Genomic DNA, 25,709 nt, shown 5'->3' on the forward strand with positions numbered 1-25,709 from the left:
ATTTGGCAAGAACTATTGACCAGTGCACTGCCAAGATTGTAATGTCTCTTGATAAAGATACAAAGTTACAACTGTGAGATTAGGTATAAACCAGGGTAACCTAATGATCACATCAGATACACTTAGCAGATTGCCTAACCCAGCGGAAACAGAAGATATATCCTTGGATCTACAAGCTGGTTTAATTGGCACCAAACTGGAAGATGTTCTCCAAATTGATCTGGTACATTGTGTGCAACGCAAATGGCAACAGCTACAAGAAACGGCAAAATATTCCGCACCAGAGAAACTGTGGAAAATCGTCATTGAAGGGTGACCTGATTCAATTCAGCATGTTCACAAGCATGTAAAACCATTTGATCTCACCAGGACGAGACAGGCATCCCCAAGGGAGTCATTTCTGAAGGCAGGCAGGCCATCATACCGGAATGTTTCTGACCGGATATTCTTCAACAACTTCATCACTCACACATGGGCATAGAGCGGATGGGGAAGACTAACAGGAGAGACAGTTTATTGGCCGGGTATGAACAGTGACATTGAAGTCATTGTCAGGAAGTGTGAGACATGTCAAGAGCATTCGCCAAGTCAGCACAAAGAACCACTGATGCCACATGAAGTTTCTATCTATCCTTGGTCAAAAACTTCATCCAAACTCTTTCACTGCCTTCATCGTCATCATCAACTACTTTACCAAGTGCCCCCATTGCACAATACAACAAACACAGCTGTCATGCACCCTCTAAATGCTATTTTCAATTTTTCTTTGGTGTTCCTGGAGAGAATTGCAGATAACAGTCTGCAATGTTTTGCTAAGCCACTTCAGGATACAAGTAAGAAGTGAAATATTGATCACAACACTTATCCTCATTACCCTAGATCTAACTACCTAGCTGAACAAATGAGTGATGTCCTTAATTCTCAAATGTAGATAGACCAGCCAAGATCTACACATTGCAATGTTACACCTGAGAACAATATCTGCCAGTGTCACTATTCCATCACCAGTGGAGCTCATGTTTGACAGACCTGTGCGTACAAATTTACCTACCCTTACCCATTCTACTCTCTCAGAAACTAGGGCACAACTTTTCAAACTGGAAGAGAAGGTGCCTTGTACAATGCATTTGAGGATACAGAATTGCAAAGTTTACATCCAGGATTCCGCAGAAGGTACATGATGAACAGTTGCCATGACAAGGAATTTCTCAGAACAAAGATCCTATGAAGTTATTATACAGAAAGGCATAATGGTGAGGTGTAAATATGGACAAATCAGATCCATGCCAGCTCCTCAAGCACAATATGGTCCTATTGCACTGAGGACAAGATCCCAGATGCAATCAGGAACAACACCCTGGAATGACAATCCCACTGATCACTGTGAAATATTAAAGAAACAACCAGACAAGGTTACCATTACAAGATCTGGGATTACTGGTAGATAAACACTACGCTTTAGAGACTCATAAATTCATCTGTTCTACACACTTATGTAATGGTTACTAAAGATGGGCATGTATTGTATACACTTCTACTTCTTTGGAAGGGGAGAAAGTATCTTTAAAAAGAAAGGGGGGTGTTGTAATTTGCTTTTAAGGGATAGCAGCATGGCATCAATAGAAGGGAAATGTGTCATGTGTTCCAGTCTTAGTTACACTTTTTCCTTTCAGCAGTGCACATGCACACAGCTCTGCTGCTGCTGTCTTCAGTTTTTCTACCTGTGTATAACTGTTCTCATTTGCCTATTCTAAATAAGTGAACCCACCACATGTTTACCCAATTCATTATGAGTGATTGGTGTTTGTATCAGTAACAATACAACAGGACTGTCTCACAGACATACTGTTAACACTGACAGACAAATACATTCATACAACATTCTTCTGTCCACGATATTTGTGGAGGGATTATGTGTTTTGAAATATTCCTTGGGCATTTATCCATTAATATTGCCAACACTCACTCCTATGCTCATACCTTCTTAACAACTGATAGGGTTACAAGCCAATGTACACGGCTGGGTATAGGGCCTAAAGTAATGGAAGACAGAACAAAGAACAAAGAACAGTACAGCACAGGGAACAGGCCCTTCGGCCCTCCAAGCCTGTGCCGCTCCTTGGTCCAACTAGACCAATCGTTTGTATCCCTCCATTCCCAGGCTGCTCATGTGACTATCCAGGTAAGTCTTAAACGATGTCAGCGTGCCTGCCTCCACCACCCTACTTGGCAGCGCATTCCAGGCCCCCACCACCCTCTGTGTAAAAAACGTCCCTCTGATGTCTGAGTTATACTTCGCCCCTCTCACCTTGAGCCCGTGACCCCTCGTGCTCGTCACCTCCGACCTGGGAAAAAGCTTCCCACTGTTCACCCTATCTATCCCCTTCATAATCTTGTACACCTCTATTAGATCTCCCCTCATTCTCCGTCTTTCCAAGGAGAACAACCCCAGTTTACCCAATCTCTCCTCATAGCTAAGACCCTCCATACCAGGCAACATCCTGGTAAACCTTCTCTGCACTCTCTCCAATGCCTCCACGTCCTTCTGGTAGTGCGGCGACCAGAACTGGACGCAGTACTCCAAATGCGGCCTAACCAGCGTTCTATACAGCTGCATCATCAGACTCCAGCTTTTATACTCTATACCCCGTCCTATAAAGGCAAGCATACCATATGCCTTCTTCACCACCTTCTCCACCTGTGTTGCCACCTTCAAGGATTTGTGGACTTGCACACCTAGGTCCCTCTGTGTTTCTATACTCCTGATGACTCTGCCATTTATTGTATAACTCCTCCCGACATTATTTCTTCCAAAATGCATCACTTCGCATTTATCCGGATTAAATTCCATCTGCCACCTCTCCGCCCAATTTTCCAGCCTATCTATATCCTGCTGTATTGCCCGACAATGCTCTTCGCTATCCACAATTCCAGCCATCTTCGTGTCATCCACAAACTTGCTGATTACACCAGTTACACCTTCTTCCAAATCATTGCATTGCATTGATATGACCACCATACATTCCAAAGCACATTCCACAGCCAATTAAGTACTTTTGAAGTTATAGTCAAGGTATATAATCTAAAAACAGAGTATGCAATTTATACACAGCAAACTCCCACAAAACACAAATGTAATAATGACCAGATAATCTGTTTTTATCATGTCAATTAAGGGATAAACGTTGGCCTAGACTCCATGGATAACTCCCTTAGTTTTCTTCAAAATACTGTCATGGGTTTGGACGGCACGGTGGCACAGTGGTTAGCACTGCTGCCTCACAGCGCCAGGGACCTGGGTTCAATTCTGGCTTGGGTCACTGTCTGTGTGGAGTTTACACGTTCTCCCCGTGTCTGCGTGGGTTTCCTCCGGGTGCTCTGGTTTCCTCCCACAGTCCAAAAATGTGCAGGTTAGGTGGATTGGCCATGCTAAATTGCCTCTTAGTATCGGGGGACTAGCAGAGTAAATATGTGGGTTACGGGGTTAGGGTCTGGGTGGGATTGTTGTCAGTGCAGACTTGATGGGCTGACTGGCTTCCTTCTGCACTGTATGGACTCTATGATTCTTCTCTTCTACATTCAGTTTACATTCACTTGAAAGAACAGGCAGAGACTCAGTTTAACATTTTATCTCAAGGAAAGCACCTCTGGCAGTTCTGCACTCCCTCAGTGCTGACAGTGCTGCACTCCCTCAGTGCTGCACTCCCTCAGTGCTGCATTAAAGTGTCGGCCTATCCAAGATTATTGTACTCAAGTCCTAACTTGAACCCTAACCTTCCGATTCAGAGGTGAGTACATTATTCAGTGAACCATGGATAATACAACTCTATATGACAATAGACTGGAAGCAAGTAATTTTTCTTGCCTCTGTGTAGAGTTTTCACGTTCTCCCTGGGTCTGCGTAGGTTTCCTCTGGGTGCTCCGGTTTCCACCCACAGTCTAAAAATGTGCGGGTTCAGTAGATTGGCCATGGTAAATTGATCCTTAGTGTAAGGGGGATTAGCAGGGTAAATACATTTGGTTACAGGGACAGGGAAGGTTTGATGAGCTGAATGTCCTCCTTTTGCACTGTAGTGATTCTATGATCCTATGAAAATGATGCATGCAGAGAGGGATAAAATTAAAATGAACACCATTAGGCAGAGGAAGCAACAATGACTAAACAAGCGCAGAGACCACCATGAAGCTGAATACTAACCGCCTGCTGGAACATGCAAAGAGTTTGATACTCACTCGACACTAACTTTGAGAAAATAAAACTCATATCACACAAATTCACACCAGTCAACAGATGCCTACCCACTGCAAAACTGCTGTGAAAGCAGATACATTCTGACCAGAAAATCTACTGTCAAAAATAGTACCGATCTTCAGCAGAGATTCTCCCTTTCCAATTATCCACAATTTATCCAATATAAAATAGTGTCAATCATTTGAAGGAAAGGGCAACTTAGCATGTCCCATGTTTCCATTAGTTCCATTAATAAAGGAATGTGTATGCTGAATTCAGATTGGTCTGTGAAGTGTGCCTGCCACAACCTCACTTCCCACTGAATCGCTAAGTTCTGGGCTTAAGTCCCACTCTAGGGTTTAAGAACAAATCAAGGGCGGGATTATCGGTGCCACTGTAGTCAATGGAATTTTGGCTGGCTTGCCGCATTTTCCAGTCCCGCCCGCAATGGCTCCCACCACAGTGGAGTCAGAAATTCCTGGCCCATGGCTGACACTCCAGTGAGGTACTGGAGGAACACTGCACTGTTGGTGGTGCTGTCTTTTGGATGAGATATTAAACTGAGGCCCCATCTCCCAACTCAGATGGATATAAATGATTCCAGGGCATGATTCTGAAGGAGCCCTGTTGAACTATCCTTGGTGTCCTGGCCAGTACTTACTTCTCAATCAAGATCACAAAAAAAAAGTGTACACACTTACACACTGTGGGAGTTTGCTGCGTAGAATATCAGCTGCCACGTTTCCTACATTACACCAGTAACAACAGTTCAAAGAGTACTTACTGATGATAACGTGCTTTGAGACACTGTGTAGTCATAAAAAGCATTAGATAAAAATTTATTTTTTTGAATTTCAGGTTCTTTCTTGTGGGGAAGATTTTGTCTAATGTGATAATGAATTTACAACTGATTTTGAGCAAAATCATACAATATAGTCTTAATTCACTCAGAATAGTGATCAGGGAGATTTTTATCAGCATGTTTAGCAACTGATAACGCAGAGGAAAGCTTCCTCCTGTGGTTCTATACGCTGTAACAACTTGCATTTAATTCTCAAGGTGCATCACAGAGTGCAAACAAAAACCATCGGAGTTGGGTTAAAGGAGATCTCAGGGCAGGTGATGAAATGTTTAGTGTCCAAAGACTTGATGAAAAGGGAGATCCTAAAGGAGGAGTGGAAAGCAGGAGTGGCGATGGGAGGGAATTCCAGAGGAAGCAGAAACATTGGCTGTGCATGGTGGGCAAAGGGAATCAAGATACGGAGTCAAATCATAGAATCATACAGCGCACAAAAGGCCCTTCAGCCCATCGAGTCCGCACCAACACATTAGAAACACCTAATCCCATCTGCCAGCACTTGGCCCATAGGCCTGAATGTTATGATGCGCCAAGTGCTTATCCAGGTACTTTTTAAAGGATGTGAGGCATCCCGCCTCCACCACCCTCCCAGGCAGCACATTCCAGACCATCACCACCCTCTGGGTAAAAGGGTCTTTCCCCACATCCTGCCCCTCACCTTGAGCCCATGTCCCCTCATGATTGACCCTTCAACTAAGGGGAACAGCTGCTCCTTATCCACTCTGCTCATGTCTCTCATAATCTTGTACACCTCGATCAGGTCGCCCCTCAGTCTTCTCTGCTCAAATGGAAACAACCCAAGCCTATCCAACCTGTCTTCATAACTTAAGTGTTCCGTCCCAGGCAACATCCTGGTGAATCCCCTCTGCAACCCCCCTGATGCAATCACATCCTTTCCATAATGTGGTGACCAGAACTGCACACAGTACTCTAGCTGTGGCCTCACCAAAGTTATATCCGACTCCAACATGACTACCCTGGCATAGAACATAGAACATAGAACATAGAACATTACAGCGCAGAACAGGCCCTTCGGCCCACGATGTTGCACCGACCAGTTAAAAAAAAAAACTGTGACCCTCCAACCTAAACCAATTTCTTTTCGTCCATGAACCTATCTACGGATCTCTTAAACGCCCCCAAACTAGGCGCATTTACAACTGATGCTGGCAGGGCATTCCAATCCCTCACCACCCTCTGGGTAAAGAACCTACCCCTGACATCGGTTCTATAACTACCCCCCCTCAATTTAAAGCCATGCCCCCTCGTGCTGGATTTCTCCATCAGAGGAAAAAGGCTATCACTATCCACCCTATCTAAACCTCTAATCATCTTATATGTTTCAATAAGATCCCCTCTTAGCCGCCGCCTTTCCAGCGAAAACAATCCCAAATCCCTCAGCCTCTCCTCATAGGATCTCCCCTCCATACCAGGCAACATCCTGGTAAACCTCCTCTGCACCCTCTCCAAAGCCTCCACATCCTTCCTGTAATGTGGGGACCAGAACTGCACACAGTACTCCAAGTGCGGCCGCACCAGAGTTGTGTACAGTTGCAACATAACGCTACGACTCCTAAATTCAATCCCCCTACCAATAAACGCCAAGACACCATATGCCTTCTTAACAACCTTATCTACTTGATTCCCAACTTTCAGGGATCTATGCACACATACACCTAGATCCCTCTGCTCCTCCACACTATTCAAAGTCCTCCCGTTAGCCCTATACTCAACACATCTGTTATTCCTACCAAAGTGAATTACCTCACACTTCTCCGCATTAAACTCCATCCGCCACCTCTCGGCCCAACTTTGCAACCTGTCTAAGTCTTCCTGCAAACTACGACACCCTTCCTCACTGTCTACCACACCACCGACTTTGGTGTCATCAGCAAATTTGCTAATCCACCCAACTATACCCTCATCCAGATCATTAATAAATATTACAAACAGCAGTGGCCCCAAAACAGATCCCTGAGGTACACCACTTGTAACCGCACTCCATGATGAATATTTACTATCAACCACCACCCTCTGTTTCCTATCCGCTAGCCAATTCCTGATCCAATTTCCTAGATCACCCCCAATCCCATACATCTGCATTTTCTGCAGAAGCCTACCATGGTGAACCTTATCAAACGCCTTACTAAAATCCATATATACCACGTCCACTGCCTTGCCCCCATCCACCTCCTTGGTCACTTTCTCAAAAAACTCAATAAGGTTAGTAAGGCACGACCTACCTGCCACAAAACCATGCTGACTATCACCTATCAATTCATTACTCTCCAAATAACTATAAATCCTATCCCTTATAATTTTTTCCAACATCTTGCCGACAACAGAAGTGAGACTCACCGGTCTATAATTCCCGGGGAAGTCTCTGTTCCCCTTCTTAAACAATGGGACAACATTCGCTAACCTCCAATCTTCTGGCATGGAGAGTTCAGGGGAAAAAGGTCCTGTAGAGATTAAGGAGAAACAAAGTCTTGAAGGAATTTACACGTATGGATGAGAATTTTAAATTTAAGGCATGGGGGGGGAGGGGAGGGGGGGGAAGGGGGTGGGGGGGGGAAGGAGGCGGGGGGGGGGGGGGGGAACATGCACCAAGGAGCAAAGGTGAAGGAATTGGTATATTGGAATTGGGTAGGCAAAGCAGATGAACTGAAGTTCATGGAGGGCGAGAGCATTTGAATGGTCAATTTGGAACTGACAAACGCATGAAAAAGCATGGCCGCATATGAACTAATGGAGGAGGGAAAATTAAAGAGGCAACACAGTAGCACAGTGGTTAGCACTGCTGCCTCACAGCTCCAGAGACCGCAGTTCGATTCCCAGCTTGCATCACTGTCTGTGCAGAGCCTGGACGTTCTCCCGTGTCTGCATGGGTTTCCTCCGGGTGCTCTGGTTTCTTCCCACAGTCCAGCGATGTGTAGGTAAGGTGCATTGGCAATGCTAAATTGCCCCTTAGTGTCCTGGGATGCGTAGATTAGAGGGATTAGCGGGGTAGGGTTATGGGAATAAGGTCTAGATGGGATTGTTGTCAGTGCAGACTCAATGGGCCGAATGGCCTCCAACTGCACTGCAGGGTTTCTATGGTTATGGTAGGCAATCTTTTTGATGCAGTGTTCCAGGATCCAAAACTCAGCTCAAGTTGTGGAGATTACAAACTTGTGAGCGCATTGTTTAATAAACAGAATGGGCAGGGGAAGATATGGTTTATGCAATGATTTTTCAATTGAGGAACTCAGGTGAAGATTCAAGTCCCATGGGCTGTGTGGAACACCCCCAAGTTTGGAAAAGGTTTGAGGAAGACAAGTTACATCAAAAGAAGTCGAGTAATTTCAAGCCTGATTTTTAAAAACTATACATTTTAAAGAGGTTTTTTTAAAAACTGGAAATAAGGAATTGAGAGATTTGAAGTGTTGAGAAAATGAGACAGTTTGAGTTGGAGCAGGTAAGAGGGGAATGCATTTTGATTTCAAAACTGCAACTGCAATGAAGTGGAAAAGCATGTAGGGCGTGTCTGTGGTAATGTTTACCTCTTCTTAAAAATATTAGCAACTAGAAGCAGAGATTTAGCCCTTTATTTGGAGAGTAAAATTCAGACGTTAAGAAGACCCACCCTTATTAATAATCTGACAGGAATGTAGCTGCAAAGATGTTCTTGTCACTGAGTCTTAAATCAGGAGTAATACAAAGCTGAGACCATTCCAAACAAATCCTGGATATTTCGCACTCCTCAGCCTTTGTAGGGAGGTACCTTTCTGGTTTGCAGTAATCCCCCTGACAACTTAACATACAATACTCAATACTGAGTGTGTCAACCTGTCAGACAAAAATCTTAAAAGCGTAGAATAAATTGTGTCAACCCCCCAAAAAATTATACTTTATGTAATCTTGGTTGGACATTGAAATTTTTCTTTCCAATTTCACAACTACTGCTGCTTATAAACTTAATAAATATTGTCCAATATTTCTAGAGTGATTGATGTTTAATTGATTGTGTTATTTGATTAAATGTTGTGTGAAACATCAGTAATAGCTGATAGAGTCATAATAGAGTCATTTCAAATAATAATTTATTTTATTGCGCTTTATTCATGCGATGCTGTTTTGGGTCAACGTTATCCTTTTTAAAACATAACATTACAACTTTGGTTTCAAAATTAAGCTATGCAACATTCATCTGACAATGATACCTATACTTATATCAGTTCGCTCTGTGAACTATTCGACAATGTCTCTGTAATAATCACCACAAGAATTCCACCAATCCTCAGCCATTGTTACCTTCCTACTTACACAATGTGCTTGTTTTTAAATGATGGCTGGTCCTTTTACCGGTGTCCGCTTTTCCTCCTTCCAATAATGTCTTAGTTGCATGAATACAGTTCCTGACCACTTTCTTTGCAAAAAAGTGTTCATTAATTTCAAAATGATTCAAGCTTTTGCAGATATCCAAAGATGTGTGGGTTAGGTGGATTGGCCGTGCTAAAATTGCCCCTCAGTATCAGGGGGACTAGCTAAGGTAAATGCATGGGGTTATGGGAATAGGACATGGCTGGGATTGTGGTCAGTGCAGATTTGATGGGCCAAATGGCCTCCTTTTGCACTGTAGGATTTTATGATCCTATGATTCTATATGATTATCCAACTCTTCCAACAGTCCAAATATGTGCAGGTTAGGTGGACTGGCCATGCTAAATTGCTCCTTAGTGTCCAAAGATGTGCAGGTTCGATGGATTGGCCATTCTAAGTTGCCCCTTAGTATCCAAAGATGTGTAGGTTAGGTGGATTAGTCATACTAAATTCTTCTTAGTGTCCAAAGATGTACAGGTTAAGTGAATTGACCATGCTAAATTGCACCTTAGTGTAAATTAGATAGATTGGCCATGCTAAATTGCCACTTAGTGTCCAAAGATGTGCAGGTTAACTGAATTAACCCATGCTAAACGTGTGGGGTTACAGGAATAGGGCAGAGAAGAGGGCCAGGATGGGATACTCTTTCGGCCAGTCAGTGCAGACTCAATGAGCCAGATGGCCTCTTTCTGCACCAGAGATTCTATGGTTCTGTGATTTTTTGCAAAGCAAGGAATCTAACCTTTCAGAGAAGTGCGATACAAAATAAAGAAACATTTCAATTATCTTGTCTTTAATCCATGGGACATTTTGTGAAAAAAGACATGCATTTATATCGCACCTTTCACAACCTGGAGCTATCACAATGCACTTTACAGCCAATCAAACAAACTCCCACAAACATTTACAGGTGCACCATAGATAGCATTCTTTCTGGTTGTATCACAGCTTGGTATGGCTCCTGCTCTGCCCAAGACTGCAAGAAACTACAAAAGGTCGTGAATGTAGCCCAGTCCATCACTCAAACCAGCCTCCCACCCATTGACACTGTCTACACTTCCCGCTGCCTCGGAAAAGCAGCCAGCATAATCAAGAACCCGATACACCCCGGACATACGCTGTTCCACCTTCATCCATCGGGAAAAAGGTACAAAAGTCTGAGATCATGTACCAACTGACTCAAGAACAGTTTCTTCCCTGCTGCCATCAGACTTTTGAATGGACCTACCTCACATTAAATTGATCTTTCTCTGCACCCTAGCTATGACTGTAACACTACATTCTGCACTCTCTCCTTTCCTTCTCTATGAATGAATGCGCGCAAGAAACTATAATTTTCACTATATACTAATTTAAGTGACAATAAAAAATAAAATCAAACAGCAATGTCATGACAGCCAGATAACCTTGTTTGTGTGTGTGTGAGAGAGAGATAGATGTTGACTGAATGATAAATTCATAAAATGATCATAGAATCCTACAGTACAGAAGCAGGCCATTTGGCCCATCGAATCTGCACTGACCATATTCCCACCCAGGCCCTATCCCCATCACCATAGAAACCATAGAAACCATAGAAACCCTACAGTGCAGAAGGAGGCCATTCGGCCCATCGAGTCTGCACCAACCACAATCCCACCCAGGCCCTACCCCTACATATTTACCCGCTAATCCCTCTAACTACGCATCTCAGGGACAATTTGTAACCTGGCCAATCAACCTCACCCACACATCTTTGGACTATGGGACTATAAACCCATGCATTTTACCCTAGCCAGTTTCCCCTGACCAGAAGGGGCAATTTACCATGGCCAATCCACCTAACCTGCACATCTTTGGACTGTGGGAGGAAACTGGAGCACCCGGAGGAAACCCATGCAGGCACAGGGAGAACGTGCAGACCCCACACAGACAGTGACCCAAGCCGGGAATCGAACCCGGGTCCCTGGCGCTGTGAGGCAGCAGTGCTAACCCACTGTGCCACTGTGCCACCCCGGGCCAGAGCGCCTTAAGGCCAGAACACGGGTGAGGGGGGGGGGGGCGTGGGGGGACTTTCCTAGTCCTCTTCCAAATAGTGCCAAGGGATCGTTTTGAGAGGATTGGCAGGATTTTGGTTTAATCTCATCCGGCTGGACTGTACAACCCCGCCACCAGAACTGTATTAGAGTGTCAACCTTGATTTAACTGCTGGAATGGGGCTTGAACCCACAGATTTCCAATTGCGTGGGAGCGCGTGCAATAAGTTGGGGTGCCTGAAGATTGCAATTGTTTAACAGTTGCATTACAGCAAAAGCTTTGCAGCGATTCACACAAACCACCGTTTCTGGGATTCTGAAGCTAAACTGGAATTGAGAAGCAAGAGACTCTCTCTGTCACCAGATTGGGAGTCCCGGCGGCTGAGGGTGTCAGAATGACCTGCCTGCATAAACTGAAGTTAAATCAACACCATTTTTTAACCACTTGATGATAAAATTTAGAAGGTGCGGAGAGAAATGTCCTTTTAAAACGAAGGAAGAGTGGGAGCTCGGGGGTTTGCCCGCATCAACATTTTATTTAATTTAAGGAAAATAATACTGTGAAAACCACCTAGACTTGGGAGTACCGAGTGTATTAAACTGATTTGGGAGAGAGAAGACCTTGGGGGGGGAGAGGAAGGTGAGGAGGAAATACTGTAGTTTGCAAAAATGCGAGCAAAATAATGCATTGATTTTTCCCACTGGAATTAATCTTTTTTATTATTTTTATTATTATTTATTAGTGTCACAAGCAGGCTTACATTAACACTGCAATGAAGCTACTGTGAAAATCTATCGTCCAACCTCTAACAGGTTCAGGGAATAATGGCTGGGTCGCTTATATAAAATGCTTCGCTTCCTCGGAGACACTAGGCGAATTTCACAGTAACTTCATCGAAGTGATAATGCAAGCCTTACTTGTAACTAATAAATAAACCTTTAAAAACTTTTAAGTGCTTAAAAAAACCCACAACTGTTGAGGGGGGTGGGGGGAATGATTCTCCAAAGGTCCCAGTACAAATCTTCCTCAAAACAAACGATTTCTGAGTTGTGTTTTGTTTGGGATTGTGTTCCTGGTACAGAAAACAAACGACCACTTCAATGAAGGTTCGTGTCTGTTCCCTGACTTTGGAGGAACTTTTTGCTAAGAGCCTACCCCAATCCCTCACACAGTTAAAGATTTGCATATGTGTGTGTGTGTGTGTTTTCTGCTGACTTCTATTGGTTGGGGGCTGCGGGTAAACTCACTCTGGGGAGGAGTGAATGACTGGATACAGGGAGTAAAAACTTGTTTCCACTCTCCAGCTCCTGGCCGGGGGGTGGACACACACACACACACAGTTGTTTTGGCCTCGCTGCTGTCACTCAGACACTGTGAGACCATGGAGCTGTCACCTGTCTGAATCTGGAGCCTGTCCAGTACATGCACTGGGTGTCCCACCATGAGCTGTTTGGATGTTATGTACCACACGTATGGAGCGCATCATCCTTACTTTACAACCGCCCCAGCGTATGCTACTCAGGTAGGACAGAGGAATGGGTCACTTCTCGCACAGTCGGTCCCTTGAATTTTTTTTTCAATGCTCACCGCAATATTGCTGGAATGTGCCCCGTGTCAGAAATGTTTCTCCTCGAGCTTGCAGCAATTGCGTTGCAGTTTGAGATTTGTTTGTGTGTGTGTGAGGTAGTGGCGATGGAGGGTAACTGGAGGAGCTCTGGAGGGGGGATGGAGGGTAACTGGAGGAGCTCTGGAGGGGCGATCGAGGGGCTCTGACGAAGGGTTATCCAGACTCGAAACGTTGGCTCTATACCCTCCCACAGATGCTGTCAGAGCTGCTGAGATATTCCAGCATTTTCTGCTTTTGTTACAGATATAATTGGTTACAGGGCCTGGGAGGGCTATTACTGCTCTTGGTGTCTGCAACCTGTAATCTCTGCTGCCAATGGGGGTGAGAAATCGCCCTCACAAACTCGTCTAAACTTGGTGATCTCATGAAGTGAGAGCTGCCTCTGCGGGTCAGAGGAACCATTGCTTCAGTTTCAACCCCTTTCAGCAGCAAATCCGCAACTGGCAGCAGTTAGCGGGAGCTGTGGATAACCCCTGCACTGCTTCAAAACAAACTCACGGAAAGTTAACTAAACTGCTCCGCTTTCTAAACTTCCCTTACATTAAATTTGTTTGAATAATGTTCCCAGTTGTTGTTTTATTGAATTTGCTGCTTTGACTCGGTTTTATCCACCGCTTTGATCTCGGGTCAGTGAGTATTCTTCACCGCTCTGTGCAACCTCTAATTTCGACTTGTGCTAAAGTTAACACTTGAACCAAACCAAAGCAGTGATGTGACAGTGACAGTGGGCCACAGGAGCTCCTTTCCCCAGCGGGGGAAACCTGGGGTTGGGGGTGAAGGGGGCGGGGGGGGGGGGGTGGTGTTACATTGACTGTGACAGTTCCTGTGGGTTCTGTCTAGCTTTCTCTCCCAGTCAATATCTGGTTGTGTAAAAGACTGAGATCCAGCATGGTGTGGGGGTGAGGAGTGTGGGGGTGAGGGAATGAGGAGGTGAGGGGGGTGTGGGAGTGTGAGAGTGAGGGAGTGTGAGAGTGAGGGGATGAAGGGGTGAAGAGGGGGAGCAACTCCCATTGGCAGACGGTGGGGGGTGGAGGGGGGGGCGCGGTGGCGGGGGGTTGTGCTAAAGCCAAGATCTTTATTCCTGGAATCAGATTATGTCAGACCCGACACGTCGCTGTTTAAAAGGAAAACTGGGTTCTCCAATCGGAAAGAATTTCTCGAATTCGACACAGAATTCTTTCCATTATCGAAAGGAGTTCGCGGACAGAGTAAAATCAGGAGGGGCGTTCTCCTGTGGGGAGAAGTGCGCAGGAGAAACCTTCCTTATAGCAGCTAAACACCCTGTGCGAGGCTGGAACCCACCAATCTGTCCATACAGATATGAAGCTATATGTCCACACACAGAAATCCCTCTCCAGTTCATTAATGGGCACCTTGCAGTGAGAGTCAGGTTTGTGCGATTGGAATATTGGAAATCTAACTGAAAGACTCCCCATTTATTCTAACATTGGGGATGCAGTTTGAGGCCGTTCTGTGCTCCGACAACAGGGGGGGTGATGTGTGTCCAAACCTCGCCATTTCGCTCTGGCCACTCTAACATTCTGCAATCTCCATTCTTGCAGACTTTCTCTGTTTACCCGCGAGTGCAGGAAGTCGCGATGGAAGTTCTCCCCTGCGCCGTCTCCCACTCTTCAACCTCCAGCAAGGAAGCTGCCATGGGAGAGAAGGAGAGACCCGAGGCAGAGTACATCAACTCCAAGTGTGTCCTGTTCACCTATTTCAATGGGGATATCAGCAGTGTGGTAGATGAACATTTTACCCGGGCGCTCAGTAACTACAAGCCTGAAAGCAGGAGCTGCAAACCCAGGAAGCCTAGCTCAGGATTATCAGGTAAAATGTAACAGGGGTCAGTTCGCTTGACATTGCGCCTAATGTTTTTCCAAAGTAGACATCAAAGCTCTCTTTACATATCTTTATTGAATTGCACCAGGGGAATTTCACAGTAACTTCGTTGCAGTGTTAATGTAAGCCTTACTTGTGACTAATAAATAAACTTTACTTACTTTTGCTTTTATCGCTTAGACAACCTATCTGAGCAGTCAGTTATTTGTCAGGTTTTTTGTGAGGACTCTGCTTCAAGCGCAGGCAGGTTTTATAAACATAAGCTCCTTAAGAAAAACGAATACTCTAAATATGAATGAAAATTGCAGATTGCCAGTAGATATCTGAAAAAGTCCATAAGACATAGGAGCAGAATTAGACCACTCGGCCCATCGGGTCTGCTCCGCCATTCAATCATGGCTGATGTTTTTCTCATCCCCATTCTCCTGCCTTTTCCCCATATCCCCTTATTAATCAACAACCTATCAATCTTTGTCTTAAAGACACTCAATGACCTAAAGTCCGTCCTTTTGGCTTTATGCAGGTGATTACGTAAGTTTAAACGGTTCTTTCTCGTAACGTTCACAGGGATGCGATGGCCGAGTGGTATTATTGCCAGACTATTAATCCAGAAACTCCGCTAATGTTCTGGGGATTCGGGTTCGAATCCCATCACAGCAGATGATGGAATTTGAATTCAAGAAAACATATCTGGAATTAAGAATATGACCAAGAAACCATTGGTTGATTATGGGAAAAACCTATCTAGTTCACTAATGTCCTTTAGAGAAGGAAATCTGCCACCATTACCTGGCCTGGCCTACATGTGACTCCAGAGCCACAGCAATGTGGTTGATTCTCAATTACCCTCTGAAATGGCCTAGCAAGCTACTCAGTTGTATTAACCCACAGCAGGTGGACAGCAGTGGTTCAAGAAGGCAGCTCACCACCATCTTCTGAAGGGCAACTAGGGATGGGCAGTAAATGCTGGCCGAGCCAGCATGATTGAATAAAAAAAATACACTTGTTGGTTTCAGTGCTTTCCCAGGAATGAGAGGCACAGTAGCACAATGGTTAGCACTGCTGCTTCACAGCGCCAAGGACCTGGGTTTTGGACCCCGCTTGGGTCACTGTCTGTGTGGAGTTTGCACGTTCTCCCCGTGTCTGTGTGGGTTTCCTCCCGGTGCTCTGGTCTCCTCTCACGGTCTGAAAGACGTGCTAGTTAAGTACATTGACCCGAACAGGCACTGGACTGTGGCGACTAGGGGAATTTCACAGTAACTTCATTGCAGTGTTAACGTAAGCCTTACTTGTGACGATTAAATAAGCTTTAACTTTAACTTTTATGTGAAACAGCCCATTCCGCTGCCAGTGGGAACCAGATTAAACAAGGAAACCAGGCTAAATAAGTGCTGGCATCTAAATAGCATCTTTCATAACCTTAGAACCTGCTTCACAATGAAACGCTTTTAAAGTGGGGTTACTGTGCCAATGTCTCACAAGGAGTATCTCGCAAAGAGCAAATAATCATTTATTAAATTGACGTTGCTTGAACTAAATGCAGGAACTAAAGCCTGACACCTTAATTACTGTTTTATTTTGCTGAGATTCAAAAATCCAAATCCAAATCATTAGATTCAAAAATCAAAATCCCTCACACAATCTGCAATAAGCCAATGGCATTCATTGGAAAACATTGGCGAGGTTGTACTGTATGGCTTCAATGATGTGAGTGAAGACAGTCACCGATGTGAATGTTTATATGGGATGGGCAAAAATAACTCCCCAAAGCGCCGGATTCCAAGTTTCCCAACTAAGGAACAACACAAATCCGCACAGATATTCCATCATGTTAATATTTCTGAGATCCTGCTGGAAATATCTCACGAAATTCACGCTCACCGTCCTCAGCCGGAATAAAATACTGGAATATCCCCTGCTCCGGGATGTTTTATATTCCTCCCCTCCCGACCGAATCTAAATCAGCAAAATATGACACAAAACACGAATAAGCTCAAGTTTCAGAATGAAGGGCTGTGGAGATTGACTGATTAACCGAATGCACTCCAAACTCTTCCCCCTCCTGTTCATTATGTGGTGGCCTCTCGTGCTGTTTCATGGTAAACAGACGGTGAGTTAATATTAGCAGCTTCCACACAGCATCCCGAATTAGTCATTTTTAATCTAAACCCCTCTAAATATAACGCGAGTTTCCAAAAAAGATTTTATGTTCATAGACCCACATTTGACCTTGCGTTGGCTTCTGAATACTGACTAGTAATAGGACCCTCGTGCACTTGAACCTATTTTAAACGTTATACTGATGAATGCTTCGTTTTTACATTTTGAATTCCTATAGTGCCCAGCCAATATAGCAGGAGATTTCAGAGAGAGCACAGCGCTTTCCCAGTATTGTGAGGGAGAATTACTACACTCATTATTTTCGCTGCATTTAACTCGTGGATCAGAGATCTTCCTATCCAATCTCTCCTCGCAAAATAATATAACCCCATCCGCTAAACAGGGCTCCCCCCTGAAAGAACTGTCAAAACATTTTCTTCAAAGAGTCCGCACGTACCGGATGGCCCCAATAGCATTCCCCTTACGCTCTTTCACTGCTGCCCCGCGATTTGACCCCACGCTCCCAAGATATCAATGTCAAAATGCAAACTGGAGAGTTTGCTGTATGTTTTTTTTTACAAAGCCAGATACATTGGCATTAGTGTAGACAGAGTCTGGATTGATACTACACAGATGGGTGTGAGGTGGTGTCCTGTGGTCCATTCCGGATGTGCTGGGTCTGATGGCTTGTGTTTTGCGTCGATGTGCACTCAGGAACTAATTCCTCATCTTTACATGGCGAGAAAGAGTAATAGCAACAGACAAATCTTCATCCCTAACCCAGTCTGATCCTCCCTAACCTAGTCACATCCTCCCTAACCCAGACAAATTCTCCCTAACCTAGTCAAATCATCCATAACCTAGTCAAATTATCATCGCTAAACCAGTCAAATCCCCCCCCCCAACCCAGTCAATTTCTCCCAAACCCAGTTCAATCCTCCCTAATCCAGTCTGATCCTCCCTAACCGAGTCAAATCTTCATCTAAATGGCTGACAAATACATACTTTGATTTCATCTTCACAAAGGAGGACACAAATAAGATACCAGAAGTATTGGGGGACACAGGGTTTAGTGAAAGGGAGGAACTGAAGGTGATCGGAATTAGTAAAGAAACAGTGTTGGGGAAACTGATGAGATTGATAACAAATAAATCCCCAGGGCCTGATAATCTACATTCCAGAGTACTTAAGGAAGTGGCCCGAGAGATAGTGGATGCATTGGTGGTCATCTTCCAAGTTTCTATAGACTATGGAACAGTTGCTCAGATTGGAGTGTAACTAATGTAACCCCACTATTGAAAAAGGGAGGTAGAGAGAAAACAGGGAATTATAGACCACCAAGACTGACATCGGTAGTGGGGAAAATTCTAGAATCCATTATCAAAGATTTTATAGCAAAACACATGGGAAAGAGTGGCAAGGTTGGACAGAGTCAGCATGGATTTATAAAAGGGAAATCATGCTTGACAAATCTACTAGAATTCTTTGAGGATATAACTCATAGGGTCGATGAGGGGGAGGTGGTGGATGTTGTTTATTTGAACTTTCCAAAGGCTTTTGACAAAGTCTCACATAAGAAATTAGGGTGTAAAATTAAAGCACATGGAATTGGGTGTAATGTGTTGAGATGGATAGAAAACTCTTTGGCAGACAGGAAACAAAGAGTAGGAAAAAAACAGGTCTTTTTCCAAATGGCAGGCAATGACTAGTGGGGTATCGCAGGGACTAGTATTGGGACCCCAGCTATTCACTATATATATATATATAAATGATTTAGATGAAGGAACTAAATGTAATATCTCTACATTTGCAGATGACACAAAGTGGGGTGGGAGGGTGAGCTCTGAAGAGGATGCTTTGAGTGCAGCGGGCTAGGAGATTCTCGCGTCAGCTGATTCGCGGGATTCGTGCATGCATTTGCGCCCTGCTAGCGTCTCCCAGTGCCGGATTTCCGGTGGTGTCTGCTCCATGCCAGAAATCAGTGGAGAGGCACAAAGACCATTTAAATGGTCATTTTAATAGCATTTGAATGAGATTAGTGGGCCCAGGACTGAAGTCTCTGGGCCCGCTAGCCCCCCACCTGAGTGGTTCACTCCAGTAGGGATTACTGTAGCACCCCACTTTCAGGGAACTAGCAGCCTAACCCCACTGGAGTGAAGTGGGGACAGTTGGGGCCCCCAGAGGGTTGGGCAGCAGGGGAGTGTCCCCTTGGCATTGGCACCTTGACAGTACCAGCCTGTGCCCCCGGCACTACCCAATGGACAAAGTGGCAATGCCTAGGAGGCACCTTGGTACTGCCCATCAGGCATGGGTACAGGGCCTGGTGGAGTGATCGGTGGGGGTGGGGGATTCCGCTGCCACTCTGCAAAGACAATCGGTCGGGGAAGGGGGGAGGCCAGTGATCAGGCTGGGGGTTCAGCTTGCTGGGGGCAGTCGGGACTGCGGAGGGGCTTGGAACTGTGAGAGGGGGTCGGGACTGCGGTGGAGGGAGTCGGGACTGCAGGGGTAGGGAATTGGAAGGCGGGGCTAGAGATCGGGCAGGGAGGGAGCATTCAGGGCTAGCCCAGGAATGATCAGAGGGTCAGCAGCTGGGCCGTGGAGGGGCTCAGAGAGCTGGCAATGCGGGTATCACGGGGCTGGCCAGTGATCGAGCTGGCCAGCAATCAGAAGGCGAGTAGTGTGGGGCCACTGCGCATGTGCTGATCTCGGCACTGACAGATCAGTGTATGCGCGGTGACCTGCTCAGCGCTATGCCGCCAGCTTCTTAGGTGGGGATAGGCCCTGTCCCCTGATTTTTTATGATATTCATGCTCGTGACCTCTGCAGTGCATAGAGTGTGAGAGATTCTTCTCTAAACTCCCACTGAAAAAATAACTTGAATTATTCCAGTTTTTATGCAAATGTAACACTTAGAATTGTTTTGGGAGAATTCTGGCCTAGTCTCCTTATCTGAGGAAGGATGTTCTTTCTCTAGAGCAATTGCAGAGGAGAGCTTGACTAGTTTAGGATTGTATTCACTGGAGTTCAGCAGAATGAGGGGGCGAATCTCATAGAAACCTATAAAATTCTAACAGGACGAGACAAGGTAAATGCAACGCAGATGTTCTCGATGGTGGGGGTGTCCGGAACCAGGGGTCACAGTCTACGGTTGCTGGGTAGATAGTTTAGGACTGAGACAGAGAAGAAATTTCTTCACCCAGAGAGTGGTCAGCCTATGGAATTCACGACCACAGAAAGTAGCTGAGGCCAAAACATTGAATGTTTTCAAGAAGAGGTTAGATGTAGCACTTGGGGTGAAGGAGATGAAAAGATATTGGGGGAGGGGAGGATCAGGATATTGAATTGGATGATCAGCCATGATCATAATGGAGCAGGCTCGAATGGTCTCCTCCTGCTCGTATTCTCAACATTTCTATACAAATCCTCCTTAACTCGGGGCGGCACAGTGGGTAGCACTGCGCCTCACAGCACCAGGGACCTGGGCTCGATTCCCGGCTTGGGTTTGTGTGGAGTTTGCACGTTCTCCCCATGTCTGCGTGTGTTCCCTCTGGGTGCTCCGGTTTCCTCCCACAGCCCAAAGATGTGCTGGTTAGGTGAATTGGCCACGATAAAAATTCTCCCTCAGTGTACCTGAACAGGCAATGGTGTGTGGCAACTAGGGGATTTTCACAATAACTTCATTACAGTGTTAATGTAAGCCTACTTGTGGCTAATAAATAAACTTTACTTTTACTTTTAACGCAGTCAAATTCTCTCTAATCCAGTTAGCCTATCTCAAACAGGTTAATATATCCCTAATCAATTCAAATTAACCCTAACCTTGTTAAAATAACAACAACCCAGTTAAATATCCACAAACCAGTCAAACTAATCTTAACCCTGTTAAAATAATGATAACCTAGTTAAATTATCCACAAAATAGTCTAACTAATCTTAACCCTGTTAAAATAACGATAACCAAGTTAAATTATCCGCAAACCAGTCAAACTAACCCTAAACCTGTTAAAATAGCGATAACCTAGTTAAATTATCCACAAACCAGTCAAACTAATCCTAACCTTGTTAAAACAACGATAACCCCATTAAATTGTCCACAAACTAGTCAGACTAATCTTAACCCTGTTAAAATAACGATAATCTAGTTAAATTATCCACAAACCAGTTAAATTTATCCAAACTCAGTTAAAGGATCCCTAATTTAGAGTTTCAAACCAGCGCCCACGGACCCTGAGAGATCCACAAAGATATCCCGACGGGTCATTAGCTCATCGCATTGCTGCCTGTCTGGGGTCAGGGATTTGTTTAACGCCTGGAACAGTGTCTGGAGGATCCGATATTCTATTTGCTCTGTGTTGACTCACAAGCTTGTTATTCCTGCTACTGTGCAAGAATAAAGACTGATTTATTTCCCCTCTCGGTGCTGTGTCTTTGTGTAGATAACTGACACCTTATATAGGACGGGGGGCAGTGGGGGGTGGGGGGAATTGTATCAATATTTACAATGTTAACAATTAAATCCTACTCCAATATTGGTACAATCAGAGGAAGGTTGGAATGTGTCCAAGAACTTGATTACGACTCGTGAACAATTCCACATTTTTTTTCGGAACGGATCCTTAAAGGAATGAGGTTAATTCTTTAGTCAAATTAATTTTATCAGTTTCGTGTCAGTATTAAGGCCGATTTGAACGGATGTAATTATGTAAAACTATAATGTACAAAATTAAATTTGACCAGTTTAGATATTAATGAATACCATTCTGTGAAGCTATAATGTATAAAATTAAATTTAATCAGTTTTGCCTCAATATTACAGCCGATCTTAATGGATATTAAAGAAAACTATAAAGTTAAAATTTCTCAGTTTGAGTTTTAATGAATGTTATATAAAACTATAACGTATAAATTTTTATCATTTTGGATTTTAATGGCTGTAAAACGATAAAATATAAAGTTAAATGTTATCAGTCTCGCCTCTATTAAAGTCGGTTTTAATGGATATTATAGGAAAGTATGAAGTTGTATTTTATCAGTTTGGAGTTAAATGGATGTTATTATATAAAACTCTAATGTACAAAGTTGTATTTTATCAGTTTAGGTTTAAGCGAATGTTATTGAAACTACAATGTAAAGTTGTCTCAGTCAGTAACTCCTGGGTTATTTTCTCTTTTTCAGAGGGTTCCTCTCTGACTCAGCGCAATTTCCCTGCATCTTTCTGGGACTGTAATTACCAGGCACCAGCACCCCCGGGGCCAGCCTCGGGCTCTGCCTCAGGAGCGGGCGGCAGCATCAATTCCCCACCCTCCGAGCTCCACCTGGGCTCCACGGAGCCCTACCCGGCGGCACTGCACCCGCACCTGGCCCAGCCGCCCGAACATTGGCACTACCCGCTGGCTGCCCCCCTCAGCCCGCAAGGCTCGGCGTACCACCACCACCCCCGGACCATACACGAACTCTACCCGGTCAACCCCAACCTGGACCCCCGCTACAGCTCCTTACTCCTGCCGGCCCTCCGCTCCGGCCGCCTGCAGCCTGCCATCCCCGGGCAGGAGGGCACCTCCCCCTGGACAGGGGTCTTCCCGACCGCTGAAGTGGCACAGACTCTAAACTTAAACGTGGAAGCAGGTAAGGCTTTGTTTGCAATTTTAACCCGGGAGGAAAGCCCATTCCGCAGAGTGGGGGGAGTCGGATTGGAAATAAAAGGTGGAGGAATCACTCGACAGTCCATAATACTTGGACAACATTTCTGCTCAATAATAATTGCATTCGACAGAATTAAAACCACTGAAATCCACTGGTTTTTTTCGGTGCCCTTGGTGGAGAGACTTGGTTCTGTAAATTGTACTGGCAATGTAAAAACTCACATCCACCTTTCCCTGCCTGCTTCAGTCTCAACTTCCTAATGTTTGCCCATCTTTATCATGGAGCCCATTCACCATTACAACACTGAACACTCCTCACGTTTCGGTTAAAGGTCGCTTTCAGTTTAAAAATGAGACTTTTTTTTAGCCATTAATTTCCCCTGCTCTTCATTCGCTCATTAACTTTGTAACTTGATGACATCCATTAATTGAGACTGATTTTTTTTATTCGGGACATATTTTAATAATGGTGCCTGAATTGTTTCCATTTGACAAAAGGCTTGTTTGTAAGTGATGGATCCCTTTGCGTTTCAGCTATGGTGAGATGTTGGTTAGGCTGGCGTTGGTTAGGCTGGCGTGGGGGGTGGGGGGGGGGGAGAGAGAGAGAGAGATCTGATCCAAGAGTGCAAAATTATGAGGGTCGGAGGTTGGGTAGATAGGAAGGAACTTTTCTCCTTAGAGGGGTCGATAACCAGGGGCCAGAGATTTAGAGAGGATTTGAGGAGAAACTTATTCACCCAGAGGGTGGTGGGAATCTGGAACTCAGTTTACCAGGATGTTGCCTGTTTTGGAGGATATTAGCTATGAGAAGAGATTGAATAAACTGGCATTGTTCTCCCTGGAAAGATGGAGGCTGAGGGCGACCTGAAATTATGAGGGGCGTAGATAAAGTGAACAGTTGGAAGCTTTTTCCCAGGGCAGAAATGACAATTACAAGGGGACACAAGTTCAAGGTAAGGGGGGAAATGTTCAGTAGAGATGTGCAGGGGAAGTTCTTTTGCACAGAGGAGAGTGAGTGTCTGGAGTGCACATTAGCGACATTTAAGACTTATCTGGATAGATACATGAACAGGGGGGGTATGGAGGGATATAAGCGGTTAGTCTAGATAGGACAATGTGATCGGTGCAGGCTTGGTGGGCCAAAGGGCCTGTTCCTGTGCTGGACTGTTCTTTGTTCTTTGAAAGGGTGGTAGAGACGGGAACCCTCACAACATTTAAGTTTAAGTTTATTTATTAGTGTCACAAGTAGGCTGACATTAACACTACAATGAAGTTACTGTGAAAATCCCCTAGTCGCCACACTCCAGCGCCTGTTGGGTACACTGAGGGAGAATTTAGCATGGCCAATGCACCTAACCAGCACATCTTTTGGACTGTGAATGGAAACCGGAGCACCCAGAGGAAACCCACGCAGACAGGGGGAGAACATGTACACTCTGCACAGATAGTGACCCAAGCCGGGAATCAAACTCGGGTCCCTGGTACTGTGAGACAGTATGAAGTTTTTCGATGAGCACTTGAAACACCATAGCATACAAAGCTATGGACCAAGTGCTGGAAAATAGGATTAGAAGAGATAGGTGCTCGATGTCTGGCCGCAGGCACGATGGGCTGAAAGGCCTCTTTTTGTGCTGTAAAACTCTGTGACTCACAGTTGTGGAATTAGGCCCTTTGGGAGTGGGAAAAGAGTACAAATTAATTTGATTCATTACAAATTGACACCCGGGCTGTTTGCTTCCGTTGGGATGAGGTTCATTCCTTTATCTGGTTTCTTTCATTCTGTCTTTTCCCCCCCCTCCCCCGTCTTTCTTTCTTATCAGGTCTTCAGGACCACGACAAAGCCAAGGATGTGTTCTGGTTTTAGACATAGCTGGCAGCCCGTGTTGTAAGTGTTCTGGCTGTAATAGTGTACTGTGATCTCGGTTACAGCTCGACACTGCTGTCTACCTGGCCGGCCTCTCCTCGGCTGATCTCCGGAAGACTTTGGGGCTCCGACGAGAGAACTTCCACCCACAAAAAAAAAATCCCCACACCTGTTTGTGCATATTCCCTGTCAGCCACGGACGTGGGGCTAGGCTAGCTCACATTCTGAATGAGGAACGCCAGCATAAAAGGTTGCACAGAAGAGTATTCGATGTGATTATGCCTGGGGAGGATTTTTAAACAACCTCAAGGTGACTCCTCGTCTCTTAACCCAGAGAAGCAGGACTGAAAAAAAAATGGTGCGGTTTTTATCGTTATGCAATTGAATTTTACTTTCCCCTCTCTTTTGGTGTTTTATTCTTTTGTTGATGTGAAGAATTCGCAGTGATTAAAGGGAAAAAAAAAACACTTGACGCCTCATCAGTGGAACATTGTATTCTTTGGGTTCTGTTTTTCCAAAGATTTTGCTAAGAAATCTCACTTCACACCCAAGAGTTGGAACTACTGCACACGCAACAGACAGTGATGCAAATAATACCGCGATTTAAAAAAACAGGTGATTCAATATTTATAAAAAGAAAACAAAACCGTACCAGGAATATATATATATATATGTGTGTGTATATCGATTGGCTTTTAATTCCAGGACTGCAACAGGTAGTGGAGACGAATTAATAATCTCGTTTTCTGAAGATGATACATGACAAATTGTTTGGATTGCTTCATTGACAAATCAAGTTTGATCAGCCAGGCACAGAGTGCGGCTAGGGTCCCTAACACTGGCTGTAGGTTCGATTATGACTTCTGTCAAAGATACAACATTTGCCTTGTCATGGACTTGAATTGAATTGATTGATTTATTATTGTCACATGTATTGGGATACAGTGAAAAGTATTCTTTCCATACAGACAAAACAGACCGTTCATAGAGTACACAGGGGAGAAGGAAAGGATAGGGTGCAGACGTGTTGCAGTTACCGATAGGGTTAGGAGAACGATCAGGTTAATGTGTGATAGGACCATTAAAAGTCTGATGGCAGCAGGGAAGAAGCTGTTCTTGGGTCAGTTGGTACGTGACCTCAGACTTTTGTATCTTTTTCCCGACGG

At 44.7% G+C, this 25,709-nt stretch overlaps 1 protein-coding gene across 12 annotated transcripts in view; it reads left to right on the plus strand.

Moving 5' to 3' along the window:
• Positions 1 to 25,433, plus strand: part of LOC144509414 (transcription cofactor vestigial-like protein 2) — a 64,954-nt gene extending 39,521 nt beyond the window's left edge. The window contains exons 1-4 of one of the 12 annotated variants that reach the window (XM_078238259.1): positions 12,714 to 12,990; positions 14,658 to 14,925; positions 22,213 to 22,662; positions 24,500 to 25,433. In XM_078238259.1, the coding sequence (XP_078094385.1) occupies positions 12,910 to 12,990; positions 14,658 to 14,925; positions 22,213 to 22,662; positions 24,500 to 24,543 (843 nt within the window). In that variant the 5' untranslated portion in view covers positions 12,714 to 12,909 and the 3' untranslated portion in view covers positions 24,544 to 25,433. Of the gene's footprint in view, positions 1 to 12,713; positions 12,991 to 13,143; positions 13,722 to 13,786; positions 14,486 to 14,657; positions 14,926 to 22,212; positions 22,663 to 24,499 lie in introns of those variants that run through there. The other 11 variants (XM_078238260.1, XM_078238268.1, XM_078238263.1 and 8 more) reach the window with 11 other exon arrangements.
• The last annotated feature ends 276 nt before the right edge of the window (positions 25,434 to 25,709 follow it).

The sequence above is a fragment of the Mustelus asterias genome, chromosome 21 (genome assembly GCF_964213995.1).
Source record: "Mustelus asterias chromosome 21, sMusAst1.hap1.1, whole genome shotgun sequence".
Lineage (NCBI taxonomy): Eukaryota > Metazoa > Chordata > Chondrichthyes > Carcharhiniformes > Triakidae > Mustelus > Mustelus asterias.